Source organism: Podarcis bocagei (assembly GCF_964188305.1).
Source record: "Podarcis bocagei genome assembly, chromosome: 9".
NCBI lineage: Eukaryota > Metazoa > Chordata > Lepidosauria > Squamata > Lacertidae > Podarcis > Podarcis bocagei.
In genome coordinates, this window is record NC_138134.1 from 25,320,622 (window position 1) to 25,341,600 (window position 20,979).

At 43.1% G+C, this 20,979-nt stretch overlaps 1 protein-coding gene across 7 annotated transcripts in view; it reads left to right on the top strand.

Moving 5' to 3' along the window:
* LNX1 (ligand of numb-protein X 1) overlaps positions 1-20,979 on the top strand; it is a 120,600-nt gene that overhangs the window by 52,377 nt on the left and 47,244 nt on the right. Inside the window, exon 1 of one of the 7 annotated variants that reach the window (XM_081208829.1) lies at positions 1,937-2,395. The exons of 4 other annotated variants lie outside the window; for them this stretch is intronic. In XM_081208829.1, coding sequence (XP_081064955.1) covers positions 2,304-2,395 — 92 coding nt within the window. In that variant the 5' untranslated portion in view covers positions 1,937-2,303. Of the gene's footprint in view, positions 1-1,936; positions 2,396-20,979 lie in introns of those variants that run through there. 2 more of the 7 variants (XM_081208831.1, XM_081208830.1) reach the window with 2 other exon arrangements.

The following is a 20,979-nucleotide window of genomic DNA, read 5'->3' on the forward strand; positions in this document are numbered from 1 at the left end:
GTAGTCTTCGGCAAGTTTCTTTATTTGTACTTAATTTCTACCTGTCTGAGCTTGCCTCCCTTGTGCTTATCCCTTATTAAAATTATCCCTTACCCACCTAGTTGACTAAATTGCTGTCGGGCTAAATTTAAGATTTATTTTGCACTTCGAAGGAATTTGAAATGGGCCAAGTTCTATTTTTGCAGTAGTGCTTTGTTGTCTGCCTTGGGCTTGAATCCACCTTTTGGCTTCCTCAAATACCTTCAGGGACACCACTTGACCTCAGGTAACATAGTGAAACTGGTTCAGTAGCTAATGCAGTTTTCTCTGCCCTATCTCAGAAAGAAAGCAGGTGGCCTGGTCTAAATAGTCCTCTTCTCTTTCCTTTCCTGAGGCATTTGACCCAACCCCTTGCAAGCCAAAACCTGTTGTTTTATTGCAATGTGGTTTTATTGCAATCTATGCTCTCTTGGGTTTTTCTTGAATTCAGCATTGACAGTGAGATTGTAGGGGCTTTTGTGGGAGTGACATTCACCTGCAATTCAGGTTTCATTTGGGTTGATGTACTCTGCTGTGGTTGGTAATGGGTTTTTTTATAGCATATTATTCCACTGTCTTTATGGTTTAAATATGTAACCTGCTCCAAGAGCCTGGGTTGAAGAGCAGCTTAAAAATAAACATTGCAGTAATCATTACCCAGAAATTAATTATATCTTGCCCCACCATTTACATAGGTTTCCAGTCTAAGTGCTGGCCCATACTGGGACCAGTTTAGCCTTAGCAAATGCCATTAAACCATTTCCTGGGATGTTTTAATTACCTGCACTGTTCTCACCCCAACTATTCTACATGGTTGACTTGTATGATGATGTCAGCTAGCTGGGTAATCTGTATGGCCGGCTTCCTGGACAGAGTCTAGGAGCCTTCTAGGAAAACATGCATTTAGCCTTGAGATACCTCAGTATACTGGTCAGTACAGTAGGGAGTATAAGAAGCTATTATTGGCAAGATCTCCCAGGACCTATGCTATGTAGTAATATAAGCTGAATTTTACAAGTAGGATGAATAATAGACTGTTCAGGGCTGGAGATCCACACGGAGCTGTTTGGGAGGCAACATTTTATGAACAAGCCACATACTCTGGTAGCTTGGTTGTTGAACAGCTTGGCTCTCAAACAAATCGGCTCCTGAATGCCACAAACCTGGAAGTAAGTGTTTGGGTTTGCGAACATTTTTAGGAAGCCAAACCTCTGACGCAGCTTCCAATTGAGTCCAGAAAGCTCCTGCAGCCAATCGGAAGCTGTGCCTTGGTTTTCAAACGCTTCCGGGAGTCAAACAGACTCCCGGAATGGATTAAGTTTGACAACCAAGGTACCACTGTATCTCAGAAAGAAGGATGTGGAAGGGAAATCTGTGGCTGCCAGTATGTTTTCCTTTTACCTACCCCAGAGTGATGAGCAGAACACATCACTTGATTACATGCTGTGCACTTGAGTGCTGCCCATCAAGACGTTGTCATTAACGAAGCAGCCTGCTTATTTAATGGGATACCAAGTCCAAGTGTTGGAAAGGGTGTGAACCTAATTGCATTTGTTTTCATTTTAAAATCCACTTGCAATACTTGCTCCCTGCCTGCACAGTTTGCCAGAATCAAATCTGGATTGGATAATCAGAAGCCTTCCTGTTTTATAGCTCCCCGCTCCCTCCATCTGGCTGAATCAGATCAGACAGCGTCATGATGGAGCGTTGAAAGGACAGTCCATGTTGGCAGTACACGTCTCCTGCTTCTGACCTGCCTGTATGGCTTCCCATTTTGCCACGTTCAGGTTCCTTCCTGCCCTCTTTTTGTTATGCAGCCGAGCTCATAACCCATCTGCCTCTCCAACCAGTGATGTAAATGTACCAGCTGCTTCTGAGGAACCACTCTGAAGAGTGCAGGAGGCAGGTCTTTTCCCTGTGCATCAGCCTGCTTTTTTTGCAGCAATAAGTCACTGCCTCGCCTCGCACCAACCATGCTCTGCTCTCCCTTAAACCCTCACATCTAACCTCCATCTGAGAATCAGATCAAGTAATCCTCTTACAGGTCAATGATTTTTTTTTCCAGCATAGCTTCATTTAAGGGATTTGCATTAGTTCATAATGTGCTCTCGATTGTGTTGAAATTGAAAGGCTTGTTTAAAAAACGAAGGGGGGGAGGCTGGAATTGGCTGGCATAAAAAAAGCTTGAAGTTCTGTGTCCCATCACAGAGAAATCAAGAGGCAGAGACAGAGAGAGAGAGAGAGAGAAAGAAAGGGGCAGCAGTTTTAAATCTTGCGCTTGGAAAATGAAGGCTCTGCTGTTGTTGGTTCTACCATGGCTAAGTCCTGCAAACTACATAGACAATGTGGGGAATCTGCACTTCCTGTACTCAGAGCTGTGAGTACTCACAGTTGTGATGTTGTGGTGGTGTCTCTGTGTTGTGTCTCTGTGTTGTCTTTTTAAAAGGAATGGGAAAAAGACGTCCCTTTGTTACTTCTCCTTCGTACCTGTGTGTGTACATATGTGTGTGTAATAAATGAATAAGCCTGCTTAACAGTAACATACCTAATCTGAGAGGCTTGGAACAAGAATGCCCTTTTTTTGGCACTTTCTCTTTTTAAAGTGCTGGGAAAAGCTGAGACGAGCATTGTTTTCCTTCCCTACTTCCATTTGCTGAGTTGCTTTTTGGGACTGAGAGTCTTTTCCCCTGGACTAGATTCAGGCAGATGTGCAGAACACTCTGTAGATGAACCGGTAGCTAGCCTACACACTCTCTCACTTGCGGAGAACCTTTTCACAATGCATAATTTCTGTAGGGATGTGAAAATGTGCCCCATTTCTGTCCACAGTCAGGATGTTAATTTTCTTTAACTCTGCTTTATTTGGAATATACTTAAAGGATCATCATTGGGGGGGGGGGTGTTGGTGTGTGTGTGTGTGTGTGTGTGTGTGTGTGTGAGAGAGAGAGAGAGAGAGAGAGAGAGAGAGAGAGAGAGAGAGAGAGAATATAAATGCTATTTTCCATATAGATATATAGATATATATGGCAGCGTAGCTCATAAACGATGCTTGTTGAGTTAGCTTGTAAATGTCATGATGAATTGCCTTCTGAATGCTGATTATCCTTATTGAGGTTTTTGGGTAGCAATGCCTAATCTGTAAAATATGTTCCAAAGTGAAATGGATTTAGTGAAGTACGGTGTGACACGTTAGGAAAATTCATATAGTGCATGCATAATTTGCCTTTAAAATGCATAAAATGATGATGATATGGTTTCAAGGGGGGCATTTCAATAACTGGTGTAACATGCAATGGCTGAGTGCAAGCGTGAGCACATGTATGTCTAGAAATAGTAATTTGCCTGGGTTGTTGCTGTTAGCATTTTGAGAAAACAGCGTAAAAGGCCACTATTAATATTTCAGGGACCTTTACAAGGAGCATTCTGAATTTCACTACAGATCACACAGTCCCCCCCCCCAAAAAAAAAGAAATTGGTATTATATATGTAGCTTAACCGTTTAAAAAGATCATTAGGAAAATAACGGTTAGTGGAAGCAAATTGTAGAGGATCAGGATCAAACCAGACCAGATAAACTTTCATAATAGAGACAATGGCATCTGGGACATCAGTTTCCAGGAAAACAAACAGATGAGATTAATCAGAGCATACACAGAGAAAACTCCTCCCCGTAGTTGTTTCCTAGGGAATTCTGTTCCATTCCTGTCACTCACAGAGGGCTACTATGTACAGTAGCTCCTCGACTTGAATTTATTTTGCCCTCCAACCTACAAAACCCTTAACTGCACTTTGATTGCTATTCTTGTTGACATGCTCTTTACCCAATTGGTTTGCTGTTGGATGCGCCTCGCCAGTTATCAGCAACAACCAAATCTGTTTAGTGGTTCACTCTGCTGGGGGGAGGGGGGAGGGGAGGGAACAAATCAACCACAGCACAGAACTGCATGTGAACTGGGTCATAGCAGCAAAATTAGGGTATGAAACCAGCAAATATTGCTCCTGTTGTAAAGAAGTCAGTGCAACAAGGCTAGAATGGGACACTTACATTTTGTGTGTGTGTGTCTAGGTTTCAATGCAACAAGGATGCACTATGCTAATCTAGAATGCTGTGTGTGGCTGGGTTTGATTTCTCTGCTTGGTGAATGAGCAAGGCATCTCAAAGTGTGTCTTTTTTATTTTTGTTGTACTATGGAGGGGCATGAGAGCTATGATTCACAACCCTAGATATGTGGGAAAGACTGAAGCGAGTTAGAGGCTCTCTGCCTTGAAGCTGGTAGTGTCTCTCCAAGGGATAATTCTTGAAACAGGACATGCCAGGGATTGAACTTAGGACATTCAGTATGTGAAACATGAACTCTACTCTTAATAGGCCCCCTATCTCTTCTTTATTATGATTCCACATATACTAGAACTGAGCCTTGGCAACAAAGGCATGCTTTTCTGCTCAGCCTGGTGAGCAGCAGCTAAAATTAAATCCTGCCTGCAGCGCTACTCAACAAGAATTCCAAATATTAGTCAACACTAATATTACAGATTTGCAGAAATATATTGTCAGCCCAGCACCTGTTGCTGCCCCCAATACGTCTGTCTTGTGTGGGTCCCTTGATATGTTGCAGAGGGTGCTGGGTTGCCACTCTTAGATCACACATAAGCCTCTCAAGTAACCAATAGATTGCTTGTTGTTGTTGTTGTATTTTGTTGTTATCCTGTTCTGGCCTGGCTGCACTCCAGCAAAGAATTGAACTTGAGCAAAGTGGTTCATCAGCAGGAAACAGGGCCAAGCAAGTGGATCAAAGCTGTGCAGGACCTTGGACAGTTCCCAGAGACTATGATCTGCCCAGATGCCCAGATCAAAAGTATCCTTCTGGACTTGATGACTGCCAGAGTGAAGGGGCAGGGAATTTGAAGAAGCTGCGTCTGGTTGACTCACACTGTGCATTCTGCCTTCCCCTAGCAGAGCAAACAGCCTTGGATGGTGTACTGGGCAGATTCAGGCTTATCCACACTTCCTCTTGTTTTGTTGCTTTCCCCCAGGGAAAACTGCTCTTTAGAGCTCAGTCAGAGCAAACAGCAATTCGGGTTTTCTCCAATTTGACATCTGCTCTTTAGTAATAAAGCAGAACAAATTTTCCCTGGGAAAGCTGCAGGCACAGTACAAGCAGAAGTGTGAATGAGCCCTCAGACTACTCACCTGAAAAGACTGAGCACCTTCTTCCACGTTGGGAGTCTGGTAACTTCTCAGAGATGTTTTTGGTCATTTCCCTCACAGTCTCTATATCCAAAGGGCTTTGAGGTGATAAAGTCCCTTTGGCAGATGATTCTGGTTCAAAGTCATTATCAGAAGGTTTCACATGGGAAACAGTAAGAGGCTGGATCACTCCAGTTATCAGTTGGACTCAGTGCTATTTTTCTAGAAAAAGAGGTGCCGAAACTCATATGAACGCCACCTCTGTTCTCTTATAATGGCAATGGTGCCCACCTGAGAGGTGCCAGAACTGAGTTTTTCCTGAAAAAAATGTGCTGGTTGCACTACTGCTCCAATCCAGTGCATGCCTGGACTCCAGTCAAGAGTTTTCCTCAGTGGTGCTGGAAGGACATTTTTTTTAATGTCTGAAAATAGGTGGCCTTGTGTTGGGAATAAAATTAAGACAGTTTAACCAGTAAGGGTATAATGGTCGATTGATGACTATGACCTATGCACGTTTACACAGAAGTCACCATGGGGTTTGTTCACAAGTAGGTGTGCATCCAGTTGTAGCCTCAAAAGTATATTAATAGAAACAGTCCTGAAAACTTTTAGCCAGTCCACTTGCCACAAGAGAAGGAAGTATTTGGCTGGCTCCTTCTGGAAACTGCAGTCACCCAAAAGAAATGATACTACAGCCCTGCTGTGTAGCTCCTCTTCCATTTCAACCCCATAATTCAGATGATCAAACAAGCTCCTCCCTCTGTGTTCAGAAGCATGCCAAGCCGGGCATTAGGTTTCCTGATGTACACAGGGATTGTCTTTCAGCTGCCACACAGATCAGTGAATCCCTGTGGTTTGCAAGGTAAATGGGCTGAGGGCGTGTGTGCGGCTTTGTCTCCCTCCCCACCCTTGTACTCCGTGCAAGAACTGCATTGCGTGCTTTTGCTCCAGGTTGCTTGCTTTTGCTTGCTTGCTTCTGCAGCCTTGACCTCATGAGACAGGCAAATGAGGACATTACAGCACAGCTGATTCTATGCAGCTTGAACTGTGGTAGTGTTGGAAGTTGCTGCAGACGATGGTTAACGGGCATTATTTTTAAAAGGTGTTGGTCTCAAGTCTTGTCTGATGTGTCTTGGTGTTCACATGAGAGACAGCACATATTTAGTTACCGCCTTCATTGGTGCTTTGGGTAGGTAATCCACATCTGAGTCTTTGAAATGCATGTCAAGACTCAATCCCAGGGAACCCTCTTTCAACCCGAAGATGACTTCTGCCATCATTTTGTTGCACTGTACATTTAAAAGGAATGATCTGAGCCTTCTTTGTCCTATCTGTGACAGGTAGCTGTCTCATATTGAGCCAGACCATCCAGGTTGGTGTTGCCTACTACACTGACTTGTAGAAGCTTTTGTGGGTTTCAGGAAAGAGATTTCCCAGCCTTACCAGGGAAAATATCTGGGATATTTTGCATGCAAGGCACGTGCTCTATGACTGAGCTAGGGCTGTGAGACAGTAATTGACTCAAGGTAACCCTGTAAGCGTTATGGGTAAAGAGATCTGCAAGTTGGACATCCTACCAAGTCCTTGCTCTCATTCTCATAGCAGTGTACTGTGAGGCCCCAGGGCAGACAAAAACCCTTAGGTATCATAAAGGCCAGAAACTTTGCAATCCCCGATACAGCCTCTGCTAGGAACATTTGAGATATATGGGGGTTTATCTTCTATTGCTTTCCCGCCCCCCGCAACATGCTCTGACAAATCTCTGCTGCTGTCTTCTGCCATCTAAAAGGATGGATAGTGCAACTAATGCAATTTAAATGAAAGCACTAACATATTTTACCCTCTGGTGCTCATGGAAAGCGCTTCTATATTTCAGGGGCAGCATTTGGCTTCAGTTGATGTCATGTTGCATGTAGTATTTGTTCCTGGCTGCTTTGTGACAGTTTTCAGAAACAGTAACATCAGGCAAAGTCAGTTAGGGACAGAGTTTCTGTAGCAAACCATCAGAATCAAGCTAGCTGCTGAAGTTAAAGCAGAGCAAGGCAAAAGGTAATACTGTCATTACAGTCCCACCGAATAAATAAGGAATTCCTCCATTGGGGTTGAGTTTTATGCGTATGTTGCATGAAGGGGGCTGCCTTGCATGTTTCCTCTTGTATGGCATGCCGAAATGGAAAGGGGGACAACCAATCTGGTTGCAGTGTGTGCTGCATTGGATAGAGAGCTGATTCAGAGCAGGGAGATCTAGATTCAAATTTCCACTCGTCTGTGTAAACACACCTTCTCACAGCCTAAAGGAGGTATCCTAGGTGGCTGTGAGCTTCCAGGAGGATAAATCTTGTTTAAACCACCCAGAGGCCACCGTCTGAAGGAACACTCTGAACACTCATGCTCATTGGCTACATTCAAATGAAGGAAAGCTATTGCATCTCAACCCTTTTCTGGTTATTTGGCTATAACTTTTGATAGAATACAGAGAACTGAACTAACTTTGTTGCACTGCATTCTTCATTAAATTATCTTTCCATTGATATATAATTTTATAGTACAGTGGTAGCTTGGGTTACATACGCTTCAGGTTACAGACTCCGCTAACCCAGAGATAGTACCTCGGGTTAAGAACTTTGCTTCAGGATGAGAACAGAAATCATGCAGCAGCAGCAGCGGGAGGCCCCATTAGCTAAAGTGGTACCTCAGGTTAAGAACAGTTACAGGTTAAGAATGGACCTCCGGAACGAATTAAGTATTTAACCCGAGGTACCACTGTACTACAAAAATAAGTGGTGGTATGAGCCATCAAACCTCGGAAATACACTTTTCCCAAAAGGTTTCCACAGTTTTGGCCACTAGTGTAGATAATACTGTGGGATGATGCTGATGAAAAGGATGGTGTATGGCTGACTGGTGATGACAGAAACTGCACCTAGAAAGGCATCTTTTCTCTTGTGCTGAGGATGGGGTGCAGGGCTCTCTGAGATCCACTCGTTCCGCTCTCATAGAAACTGCTGGCCGTGGTGTTGCTACGGCTCCATGCGGTTTATGCCTCTTCTCTGTGTGTGCTCTCAGCCCGCAGGGGACACTTTGAATACTCAGCTGCATGCCAAGACACAGAAAATCAATTTGAAGCCCCAAAAGATAGAATGGCTGACGGAGAAGGTCACTAAACACTCACCAGCTGCTCTACTCCTTGAAGCTTGGAGGCAGATTCATCACAAAGGTCAAGGGTGCTTAATAAAAATATAATAAAAAATTAAAATCTGCCGGGTGTGCTTTAGTGTTACAAGGACAGACCTACAGGCAACTGCAGGGACTGAGCTGAGAATCTTCTCCTTGTCCATCATGAGTAAATGGGTGGAGGGAATTGCTTTTCGTATTGCCAGAACAGAACAGTGTTGTCAGAACTATCAGATAAAGGCTGTGAGATCCATGATTGTCTCTGTCAGGCCGCCAAAGCTAGGCCAAACTAGGTTAATTGTAACAGATTAGGGCAGGGTGTGCTAGGCCTCCAATGTACGGAAGCAGCTCACTTTCATTCCATACTGTTAGGGTGCCTGCTGCGCTTGTTCCTCTTTGCTTCTCACCCCCAAGGATGGCCTTCCATTGGATAGATGGGACATTTGTCCAGGAGTAGGCAGGGCTATTTACCCAGCAGCCAGGTATGCAAGCATAACCCCACACTGCTCACCAGCAACATAGCCAGTCAGCTTGACTCCTTGGCAGTGGTTGCACCTCTACAGCAATGACTGGACACTCTATGCATAAAGAAACTGCTCACAAATAGAGTGGTGTTTAACATTTCTGGATGTTCCCCATTCTGCACCTAGGTCTGTGGTTCTGCGCTCACATTCTTTGAGAAGTAACATGAACTCAGCAGGACTTGCTTTGGATTTGGCTATATGGACCAGCTATAAGGCCCCTTGAACCCCATGGCAAACTTCTGAATGAGCTGCAGTACCTCCTCCTGGCCCATATTGGCAGCAGTGGGTAGCTAGCTTAAGGCACCAGTGATTTCCCCTTTCGGGCATAGTGAGCGGAGTCTGAACATCTGGTTCAAGGCCTCTGGCACTTTATACAGTGAAAGATTGTTTCCAGTAATAGGTGTTCAGTCAAACTGCTCTGTTAATTTGTACCATCAAGTCTCAGTTAAGTGGTTTATAGCTTGTTAACATGTTTATTTAGATGTAAGTCCCAATGCAACTTACTTCCATTCAGTTCATTACAGGGAGATGCATGGGTGCTGCTGAGCCATGCATCATTTTTCAACACTCTGGTAACATGTAGTTGAAATTTCTACTTCCAGACACCATTTCACTGCTTCCCGCTTGAAGTGGGTGGGGAAATGCAAACTGGTGATGTCTTGCTACATGTCTTTTCAACCATGCACCACTTAGAAGATTCAATGGGGAGATGGTGATTGCCAGCCCTAAAGTATTTCTCTATAACTGGAAGTTTGGACGTAACTTATTTCTTAGTTCATAAACTTTCATGCTCAACAGACTGATTCATCAGATGCACAAAGGAGATTAGAACGTAGTAGCTTTATGTATTCATAGATTTAAGTACAGTGGAGGGCACATCAGTTAGATAACAAAGTATACGTAAAGGCATTTTGACAGCTGAACTGAAATGCAGCAAATAAATTAGTTTTGAATGCAATTTTATAGATGGGGATGATGAAAAATGAGGCCATTAGTTTGCAGGATAAGATAGATCTAAAAGAACAAAACTGACGAGGGGAAATCAAACCTTAGTTAATAGCTTCTGACCTACATTTTCCCATCATTCATTGTTGCCCAGTGAATCTTGCATTCAACAAGCCTAGATGCTCACTTCACCATCCTTCAGGCCCACAGCACAGTCTGTCTGAAGAGGCAGTAGAGTTCTTACATCCCAAGTGTGGTCTAACACGCTTTGCTGGCATAAGATGTACCAAACATGATATTGGCGTGCTCAGCCACGAGACTACCCCTTCTTTAATTGTTGCAAGCAGACCTCTTTGATTCTTTTGGCACCCTACCAGCTGAAACCCATCCCTCTCCTATAAAGAAAAAAAGTTCTTCTATTAGAGAAAAGGGATCCGGTAACAGATGCCAGTGGTCTTCAGTGAAACTAGATGCAGGTAGTCCTAGCAGGCTGCCTGACTTATAGCAAATGAAGTTCAAGGCGTTGTTTTCTACCCAGAAACAGACTATACTAAAACATTGTGATTTCCTAGCAGAAAATGTTATGGATCATTTCCAGTTGATATACTGAGACTTTTCTGACAACTATTGCCCTTATTCACTCTTCCCCAAGGGGGGTGTTATGTTGTTGTTGTTGCAGGCAGGACAAAAAAATGGCCCCCCTGTTTAGGCAGAGAGTAGTAAATATCCACTTTTCAGTTGTTGTTGTTTTCTAAATAACCAGCTTACTTTGGAGTACCCATTCTCAAAGTTCCTGATTCTAGCTCATTGGGAAATACCCTATTGACTCCCCATTAAGTCATTGAAGTTTAACTATATGTCCATATTTCCAAGGACAACCAGATTAATGAATATTGCAGTGGAATGAATTCTGCCATTCCAACTATTTAGGAAGTGAGTTAGGAAGTGAATTAGTTTGTTCATTATCTTCAAAGACTACACTACACATCTGCTCTCAAATCAGGATAATATATATATAATTTGCTGGGGGGAGAGAACCATATACCATCCTTGCTCAAGATTCAGCCTTGAATATTAAATTCTTATTTTGAGAAATGCAAAGGGTTGTATTTACAGGTCTACTATCTTTTCTCTTCATTCTGCAAGATCTCCTTCCTTTGGCAAAGCTGAATTCCAACGGAAGGAGTCGGCAGAAGGAAAATATGGGATTCACATGCCTTTGTGTGTGTATTTTTTATGTACTTGCATACATTTTGGGCCTTCCCATTGCATTGGACTTGAGAGACCTTGTGTAATGGTCAAGGAATGCAATATTCATTTATCTTCTTCCGGGATCCAAATTTAATCTTGTATTACCCTTGATATAGCTACACAAGGAAAACATTAAGCTGGCCTCTGATTTTTCTTGGACTCTGCTTGGAATAAGCTGGCTAATGTGCAATTTTTTTTGACAACTGATCCAAAACACAGGAGAAGACAAGTTTGTTGACATCTTGTTGGTGTGGTTTGAGGTTAAACAGGAAACTTTACAAATGGAGCATCATTACAATGCCATAAATGAAAAATGTATTATATAGTTTTTTTATTTGAACCTGTAAACCTTAGACCTCAAACACTGAAGACCATTACCATTTCCTCTATATTGAGATTAGGGCGATGCCCTTAAATCAGGTGTGGGGAACATGCAGCCCCACATGATGTTGGATTCCAAACCCCATCAGCCACAGTCAGCATTGCCAATAGTGAGGAACGATGGAAGTTGTAGTCCAACAATATGTGGCGGGTTGCAGGCTCACCCTGCTTTAAAGTGCAGCAACTCCAGCTGACCTCTTGAGTTGTTTGGTTGGGCCAACCTTGGATTAGAAAGGGTTTTGCATCTGAATTTTGACTATTTGTACACGTATGAAATTTGTTGATATTTTTGTACATCCCTCATTCCCTTTGGAAGCGCAGCTGTTCCCAGCAGCTGGGGTTTGAAGGGACGTGACTATATGTTCTGGCCATGTCATGTTCACGTAAAACTAGTGTCTTAATTCTACTTTTTAACACCTGGGAGGCTCTCCTAGAATTGTGTGTGTGTGTGTGTGTGTGTGTGTGTGTGTGTGTGTGTGTGTGTTTTGAAAGCCAGAATCTGCTCTAACATTATTACATGAATGTTTGTCCTTTGTTTTTGTCTGCTGTTCTTCCTCGCTAAATGTGCAGTGTGTACTTTTTGGACAACTGCTTAATCTCATGATTTGGAACATTGCTTGGGTCATAAGTGTTGTTTTGCCACCATCACCAATGAGCCTTTTTTCCTTCCAAATTTCCTTCTCCCAGAAGAGATTAAATTCCAGGACATTCTTGTTGTATCCATCCAAGACATGAAGATGATAAGAGTGGACAGTAATGGTTGCTACATTTCACATTGCATGTGCACAGCTTTTGAATTTGGCAACTGTAGTAGAACCGAGACCTTTCAGATGGAGAGTAGATGTAAAGTCTCATTAGCTGCATGCCAGTAGCAGACCAGATTACGGAAGGGGGAGAAATTTGGCTGGGCTTTCAATTTAATACAAATCTAGTGCATTCAACTTCCAGTATGCAAACTGAAACACAGCTATCCTTCGAGGTTCACACCTTTCCAAATTTTGCAGTGAGGTTCTTCAACCAAAAGACGTGTATAGGAATGCATATGTTAGGGACAAAATGCAGTTCAAAATGCAAAAATTGTTTGCAAAATATTTGGCAAGACTGGATACAAAAATGCATCTAGGAGAACGCTGCACTAAAACGCTGATAAATTTTCACTAGGGCTTTTTTAAAATCACAAACTTGACGCAAAAATGCAGCAAAGGAATAAATGAGAAACAGAGAGAAACTGAAACTGGCAGCTACGTACGCCCATAAATCAGATTAATGCATATTTCAGTTTACTGCAAGCTGGTGCCCTCCAGCAAAGTCTGGAGGGCACCAGCTTGGGGAATGGTGATACAGCTCTATATACTTAACCATTCTTCAGCTATAACGCCAACAAGGGGACTTCCAAACATTTGTTGCTACTGTTAGACAGACAGTTCTTGAAGCAGGATGTCCTCATTAACCCTTGCAAGGGTTTTGACCTACTATTACTTTACAAGCACAAAGCTTCCCCTAATTCCCATGGGGATTCCACTTATCCACCCTGCTAGGAGGAAGCGAAACAAGGATTTACTCCCTTCTTCCAGCTGGACGATGTGGTTTGTCAGTGATTGAATCAACATGCTGGTCACTCACCATACACTATGATATCTGTAAGAAGTCATAACATGGAGATACATGACCTACCCTAAATTACTTACTGGTAAAAAATAATAATGAACCCTAATTCAGACCAGATACAAATTCTGAGAATATGTTTCACTCCCTGCTTCTCTGTCATCAAATTTCATCCTTTGCAATCTATCTTCAATATCCAGGTCAGTTATTTGATGGCTGCTGTATCAAATAACTCCTTGAAATATACGAAAAGTCTCTTGGGGGGGGGGAGGTTCGTTTGCAATTAATGCAAACTTATTTTCATCCAGGTTTCTCCAGCTATTGGTTGTTGAGATGTTTCCGCCGCTCAGTAAATACATGCTGACAAGCAATTAAAAATCTATACCCTGGGATGCCATGCAGTGCCACTGGGCATCAGGGGAGCTTTGCAGACAATGGTGAGAATTCCTGCTTAATGGAAGGAGTCTGCTTTGCGTGTCCTGTGCCATGGAAGGCCAGGGGAACAAAAATAGCATTTGGCAGGCATGCACACTTCTACCACTTCAGAGTGGTTTGTACACATCAGTTATGCTTCATAGCTCCTGTTTTCCACATGTGACTATGTGGATGGCTTTTGTTTTGTTCAAATGAGAAATAATGCATGATTGGGGGGAGAAATGCTGTTTTTCCTCCTGTTTTTGCTCAACATATCCCATGGCTTAAAATGGTTTGACTCTCATTCTCTCACCCCAGATAATTCTGGGAACTGTAGCAGTCTGAAGAAGCAGCTAGCAGCTTATCTTAGGAATCTTTGGGATATACCATGAGAGCAGTGGTTCCCAACCTTTTTTTGGCCATGCCCCACCTAAGCATCTCTAAAATGCTGGTGCCCCACCCCCGTGACATATAATTCTTTTTATTCAAAAAAAAAGGGGGGTACTCCTATTCACGTGGAGGAAGCCTAAAAGGCCATTACTTGGTCTAAAGAAGCTTCCAAATTCCCCCCCTTAGAAATCAAATTGCTCCCCTATGGGGCGTGTGCCCCACGTTGGGAACCATGGCATTAGAGTGAAGGCTCTAATGCCATCCCACACCTGTGCTTTCTAGGCATGGGTCTGAGCGGTTTTGCCTTTGCCCTGGCGCTTTTTCCTGGAAAGCCTTCTCTTTAGCAATAGCAAGCAGTAGTCCCTGGAATACCCGGTTGCCATTTGCTCCGATTCAGTGCTAAACTGCAGGTTTCCCCGGGGGAAAGCTGTGGGCAAATGGAAGTGTGGATAGGCCCTTTAAAGCGGTCCAGCGCCGAGGGCCTTCTGGCGGTTCCCTCACAGCAAGAAGCCAAGTTACAGGGAACCAGGCAGAGGGCCTTTTCGGTAGTGGCGCCCACCCTGTGGAACGCCCTCCCACCAGATGTCAAAGAGAACAACAACTACCAGACTTTTAGAAGACATCTGAAGGCAGCCCTGTTTCGGGAAGCTTTGAATGTTTGATGCATTACTGTATTTTAATATTTTGTTGGAAGCTGCCTAGAGTGACTGGGGAAGCCCAGGCAGATGGGCAGGGTATAAATAACAAATTATTATTATTATTATTATTATTATTATTATTATTATTATTATTATTATTAGTGTAGACAGCATATCTACCAGACCCATAGACCCTAAGATCACTCCGTCATCTGCACCAGTTCCTAGAGAAGGAAATATTACTCATTGGCAGAGAGTCTCTTTCTTTTCAATTTCGCTCACAAGAAAATACCAACCAGCCTCTTCCCACAGCCCCTTGGAAGATGGGGATGCTGATGATTACGTTTATATCCCACCTTCCCTCCAAGGTGCTTAAGGTGGCATACATGATTCCCTTTCTCTCCATGTTATCCTCACAGCAACCCTGTGAGGGGGGTGGGGGTGACTGCTCCAGTGAACTTTATGGCCACGTGAGGTCTTGAACCCTGGTCTCCTAAGTTCTAGTCCAGCACTCCAACTCCCACACCACACTGGCCATGAAGACACATCAAGAAATGCTGCCATTAGGGTGAAAAATATTCCCCTATCCCCAGTGCTATTCTTCTAGAAAAAGAGGTACCAGAACTCACTATGAACACCACCCTCGTTCTCTGAGAATGGCAGTGGCGCCCACCTGAGAGGTGTCGGAACTGAGTTCCTGAGAGCTGAATAAATAGCCCTGCCGGACGCGGGTGGCGCTGTGGATTAAACCACAGAGTCTAGGACTTGCTGATCAGAAGGTTGGCGGTTTGAATCCCCGAAATGGGGTGAGCTTCCGTTGCTTGGTCCCTGCTCCTGCCAACCTAGCAGTTTGAAAGCACATCAAAGTGCAAGTAGATAAATAGGTACTGTTCTGGCGGGAAGGTAAACGGCGTTTCCGTGCGCTGCTCTGGTTCGCCAGAAGCAACTTAGTCATGCTGGCCACATGACCCGGAAGCGGTACGCCGGCTCCTTCGGCCAATAAAGCGAGATGAACGCCGCAACCCCAGAGTCGGTCATGACTGGACCTAACAGTCAGGAGTCCCTTTACCTTTATCTCTGATATATGGGGATAGTTTTGGCATTTCTGTCTGTTGCAGCACCTGCTCCTTGTTTTTGTGTCTCCGTTATGTGACCTGTTGTTGCTGGTGAGTAGCAGTTTTATTTTTAGGGGTATTTAAGTGAGAGCTTTCCTGCCACTCAAAGCCGGTGTGAAGGAAATGTCCAAAAATGGCTGTGGATCCTTAATGATACTTTGGAGCTATACATGACAACAAATGGTTTCTGTCACTATTCTGCCCTGTAATATGCAATTTCTGGATACCAATTTGACCTACTTAATCTGCTTCTTTGCTTTACTGGATGGGTGTTATGGTCTGAGAAACCCATAAGATGTGCATCTCTGTTGAATGGACCAGAAGTACAGAGGGGGTTGTACCTTAGAGCTTGGATGTAGGCCATGGATTTTGTGGTGTGTTCTGGATAGTAGCTGGAAGCATGTAGATATGTGTAGAGGTCTGTAAGCTTCTAATATAAGGTGGTGCTTGTAGGTCCATCATGTTAATAGCACCACAGTGCCCAGAAAGTACATACCTTTGGTATGGACTAATCCTGGCCTTGTTTGGTGGGGCAAAAATTGTCAGACTTTTGGTGATCTTCTGAGATGCCTCCTGTCTGTGAGTCCAGAAGACACCTGAAGAAAACAGTTACTGAAGAAAATGTTGGTGGATGAAAGATGATAAGTTAGGCCAGGGCTTTTATTTTTTCAGGGGAAACTCACAGGAATTCAGTTCAGGCACCTCTCTGGTGGGTGCCATTGGTGTTCATTGTGAGTTCCGGCTCTTTCCCTAGAAAAACAGCACTGTGCTAGGCCCATGGCAATTAGAAAAAATCCAACAGCAGTATGTCATTGCATGAAATAGCAAGTTTGAAAGCGAATTTGCAGAGAAGTACTGTAGTGTCTATATTGCTTTTGTGTCTGGAAGTGGGAGAGTTTGTGACTTAATTTGCGGAAGCAGCATATTTTAAAGTGAAGCCTTTGGGGGATTGGGGAGACACACACTTGTTAATATAGTATCTGAAGAATACTATATGTATACGTGTATCTGAAGAAGTGTGCATGCACACGAAAGCTTATACCAAGAACTAACTTAGTTGGTCTTTAAGGTGCTACAGGAAGGAATTTTTTTATTTGGACTTGTTAATATAGCTATTCAAATCTATTCCAGAAGCAAGAGAAGAAAAATAAATAGTCCAAGGAAACTAGATATATCCATGGGTATAAAGACTTCAGCCTGTGCTCAATCTTGTTTTCAGTCAGAATTTTGGAGCTGTCTGCAAATGGACACCATGAGGGCTAGTGGCTTGTGTTTTTTGGTTTTTTTTTTCCAAAAGAGAAAGCTAAGATTCTCAGGGTAAAAAAACCCCAGAGTTTCCCCATCTGGGACATTATAAGGAATAGTGCTTTCTATGATAGATCTAAGAGCATTATATATCTAAAAGCTGGTCATTTTGGGAGGATTAGCCATCTGTGTTGACAGGCTGTTACAGCTATACTTACAGAAAGCAAGCAGGATTTGTTTTAAATATGTCTGCATTCATTCTGTCAGCACATCAGATGCTTGATGCGGTGTGGTATACAGGACACGAGAGTGAAAGTCACTCTCATCCAAAGGTGATGGCTTTGGAATATGTGTGCAGTCCATTGGGGATACCCATGAGTAGAATAACAGATATATAATGGCCTTAGGGTAGCTGATTTGGGTACACGGAGAAACAGAAGTGTGTCCTAGTCTGGTTAATGCCTGGAAAGAGACTGCCAAGGTTATCCATGTATGCTGCCCTGAGCTTCCTCAAAGAAAAGTAAGATATGCAGGGGTATTGCTATGTCATGGGTCAGAGGCCCATGAGCAATATTTGCATAACATTTGCACATACTAATTTATTTCCAGATAAATTGAAGCAAATTTCAGAGGGAAAGCAACCCTGTACGCAACATATTATTTTAAATTAAAGTTTTTAAAAAGCCAGGTGAAGAGGCAGGAAGTCTGGGTCCAGGTGCAGAAGAACCAAGGATCAGAGCCCCTGAGTTACTCCATTAGAAATGCCCCCTGTATATTTCTAAAGAGCTGTCCATTTTCTGGATTGCTTACTCAGTGGCAAAGGTTTGTGGAGAGAAACTTTGGATGGTAAGCAGCTGCTTTTGACTCAGAGTAGACCGCCTTGGAATTTATCAACACGCCTGAGTCAGGACCATTGATTTCAACAGGTCTCCTCTGAGTAAAGCTTAGTTGAATGCCACGCAATACGTGGTTACTTTCTACCCAGGCAATGAAGGAAAAATCCCCAAATATTTGTGTCAGTGAGACTTCATTGAAACCAATAAAGAAAAGTAAATATAAAATATTTAGATTGGTATGGTGTGTCAGAATAACTGACACAGATTATATCGCTCTCATTTTCTGAGCAGGAAAGCTACAGAGACTCTCCAGCTCAAGGGAAGTGGGGTGATGGGAGAATCAGACGTTCTGCTGTCTCCTCAACACGGCAGCTGCATCCCTTGCAGCATCCCCTCTCTACCTTCTTCCTTCCCCACCATCATGGAAACCTAGGAAGTCGCTTCATCGTAGTCACACCCTATCTCAATATTGTCTACACCTGTCAGTTGCTCTCCAAGGTTTCAGGCATCAGCTTTATCCAGACCTTTCTGGGGACACCAGGGATTGAGCCTGAGACCTTCTACACTCAAGGCAGGGGTACTCCCCTCATAGATGACACTTGTGGACCTGTCAGCTTTGGCAATGTGAGCCTACAGTTCCAGAAGGACTGTGACGATATTTGCATGTGTTCTTAGTTTGAAAATAAGCCACGTTGGGCAATATTTGGGAAACCATGAATCATGATTTAAAATATATATAAAAAAACAAGGAAATGTTTCAGACAGCATCATGAAGGCAAGAAACAATTTGTTCAAATGTGGTGTGCAGTATTAATGTGAGACTTTCACATTCAAGTCATGTGGCTAAGACTGGAGTAGAAATCTACTGTTTCTTGACAGACAGAGAAAGAGAGAGACATAATTTTCTTCCTTCTAAACCAAGGAGCCCCTGCTGTGACAGGGTTATAGTCACATGCTGTCATTCACTTTTGTTCTTTAAAAGGTTCTTTGCAAGTTGCTAGAGGTCAGATTGCGAATTGATCAGGTCAGGAGAATCACTGTCTGTCTTTTCTTCCTCTTCTTTTTTTTGGTTTTTAATTAAAAACCTTTATTTGCAATATTTCCTCTCCATCCTTCTCACCGGCAACTTGGCAACTGATTTACCTCTTTAAACTTTTAACCAACCCTTTGCAGGCGCGTTAACGACGGGATTCGATGTGCTTTCTTTGGACAACGTGGGTTATTTACTGCTCATTACTATTGGGACGTGCTGTCCGTTGAAATGTCGATACCTAAAAGAGCCAGTGGGGGATGAAGGTCGGAGGTATTAAGGTCACAGAGGTCAGAGGTAAATGTCACTAAATCCAGACTTCTGGGAGGCTATTAACACCATGCTCCGTCAAATGCAGAAGTGTAAAGACAGTGTCCAATTGTTTGCAGTGATCTGCCTGGGGCTTCTCTCAGCATCTCGGAGCAACTAGAGCCAGGAGGCCAGTGAAGTCTGGAGCCTAATCTTTAAAAGATGCTTCGAACCAAGCCCAGGGCACTTAAAAACTATTCAATGCTTCAAATGTGGGCACTGCTGCCCCAATTGTGTATTGGCACAAGCTTCCCAATTCGGCATCCCTGAACTAAGAGGAGGTTTTAGAAGGCATTGAGATGGTAAGAAACCCACTGGGACCTGATATAATCCAAAACTTGTAGAAGCACTGCAAGGTTAACATGAAATGTCAAAGGAAGTATAGAAAGATGGCGTACGTCATCACAGCTCAGTGTTCAGAGTGGCATGCCAATGCTTATGAATGTTCAGCATGAATGTATAATACTAGCAGGATGCTCACAAAATTCTAGGAATGTGGAGGGAAATGTAGTTCCGTTGCACATAAAAGGTTCTAGATTTAATTCTGGCATCTCTAGGTTGGGGTTGGACCAGACTCCAGTCTGTACTCTGGATAGTCGCTACCAGTCAGTGTAGTCAGTATTGAGCTAAATGGACCAGTGGCTTGTCCCTAAAATAGGCTATAGTTTCTAAGTACAAGAAGGGCTTCCACAGAATCATTAAAGCTTATTCTGTAACTCTTGTAACACAGGCGCATATATTTGCTAATTTCAGTTTGCAAGAACACAGGTTTCTTATACCAGATCCATCTAGCCAAGCATAACGCTAAACAGTGGTGTAGTGTTTTGTTCATGAATCTGGGGCTTGCACCATGGCTGCAAGGAAGGGATTGGTAGCTTTTGCTTCCACTTTCAGCTAGTCACAGTTTAGCGTTGTATTGGAACCCTAAACTGCACTTAATCTTAACTAGAGTTTAGAGGAACAAGTGTACAGTTTGTGTACAGAGTGTACAGAGGAACCACAGTTTGAGACTAATGTGTTTCAGTAAACTGTAGTTAAGACTGACCACACTTTATGGGGGGGGTGTTTTTGGACTAATGATAAAATGTAATTAACTGTGCTGGAGAAGGAGGGATGAGGAAACAGGTAAGCCTGAGGTCTGTGCACATAACACTAAACGGAATTCAGTACTGAGTCTAAACTAGATCAATAGATAGTGATTGGTTGGTGGAAATGCTGTTACGTCTGGGGTTATGGTTGTAGTAGCACCAGTGACATTAAAGCCATGCATGTTCCGTCCCAAGCCACAACACAGAGAGTTCTTTTTGCTGTACTGAATACCTTCTTCAAACATAGTGATACTCTATTTTCACCATTTACCTTTTCCACATTTGGCCCTGCAAACTGCTTTTGACAGTCCTTTCTGTACAGCTTGAAATATGTTGTTTAAAAAAGGGGTATCCTCCCATCCTCCCACCAAAATTAAGAACTTTCCAAAATCTACATGTTGTCGACTGGATATAAAGCTTTGCTGGATATGAGAAGCTAGTTGCACAATTTCTCTGAATTTTGATCTAAATCGTTTGGATTTAAAGTTTGGCTTCTCCCCCCTAAGAAATGGTTCCGTTTCCCACCCTACCCAAGGGATTGTAGAATAACACAGATTCATGCCCAGTCAAGCAAGACATTAGAAGCTTTCAGATTATATTGGCAATGTACTGTGAAACAGCCATGCATTTTAAGAGCATTTGTTCCAGTTTCTTATTTTTTAATACTTCATAATAACTATAGCAATATTATCTTCATGGGACAAACAGGCACACCCTCTCTTGCTTTGTTTTTTTAAGTAAAGATGATTGAGCCTTTTGGCAACCATCCCTTCGGCCTGTAGCCTGTGGTGAATTGACTGGGAATACAGAGGCTTTTCAGGCATAATC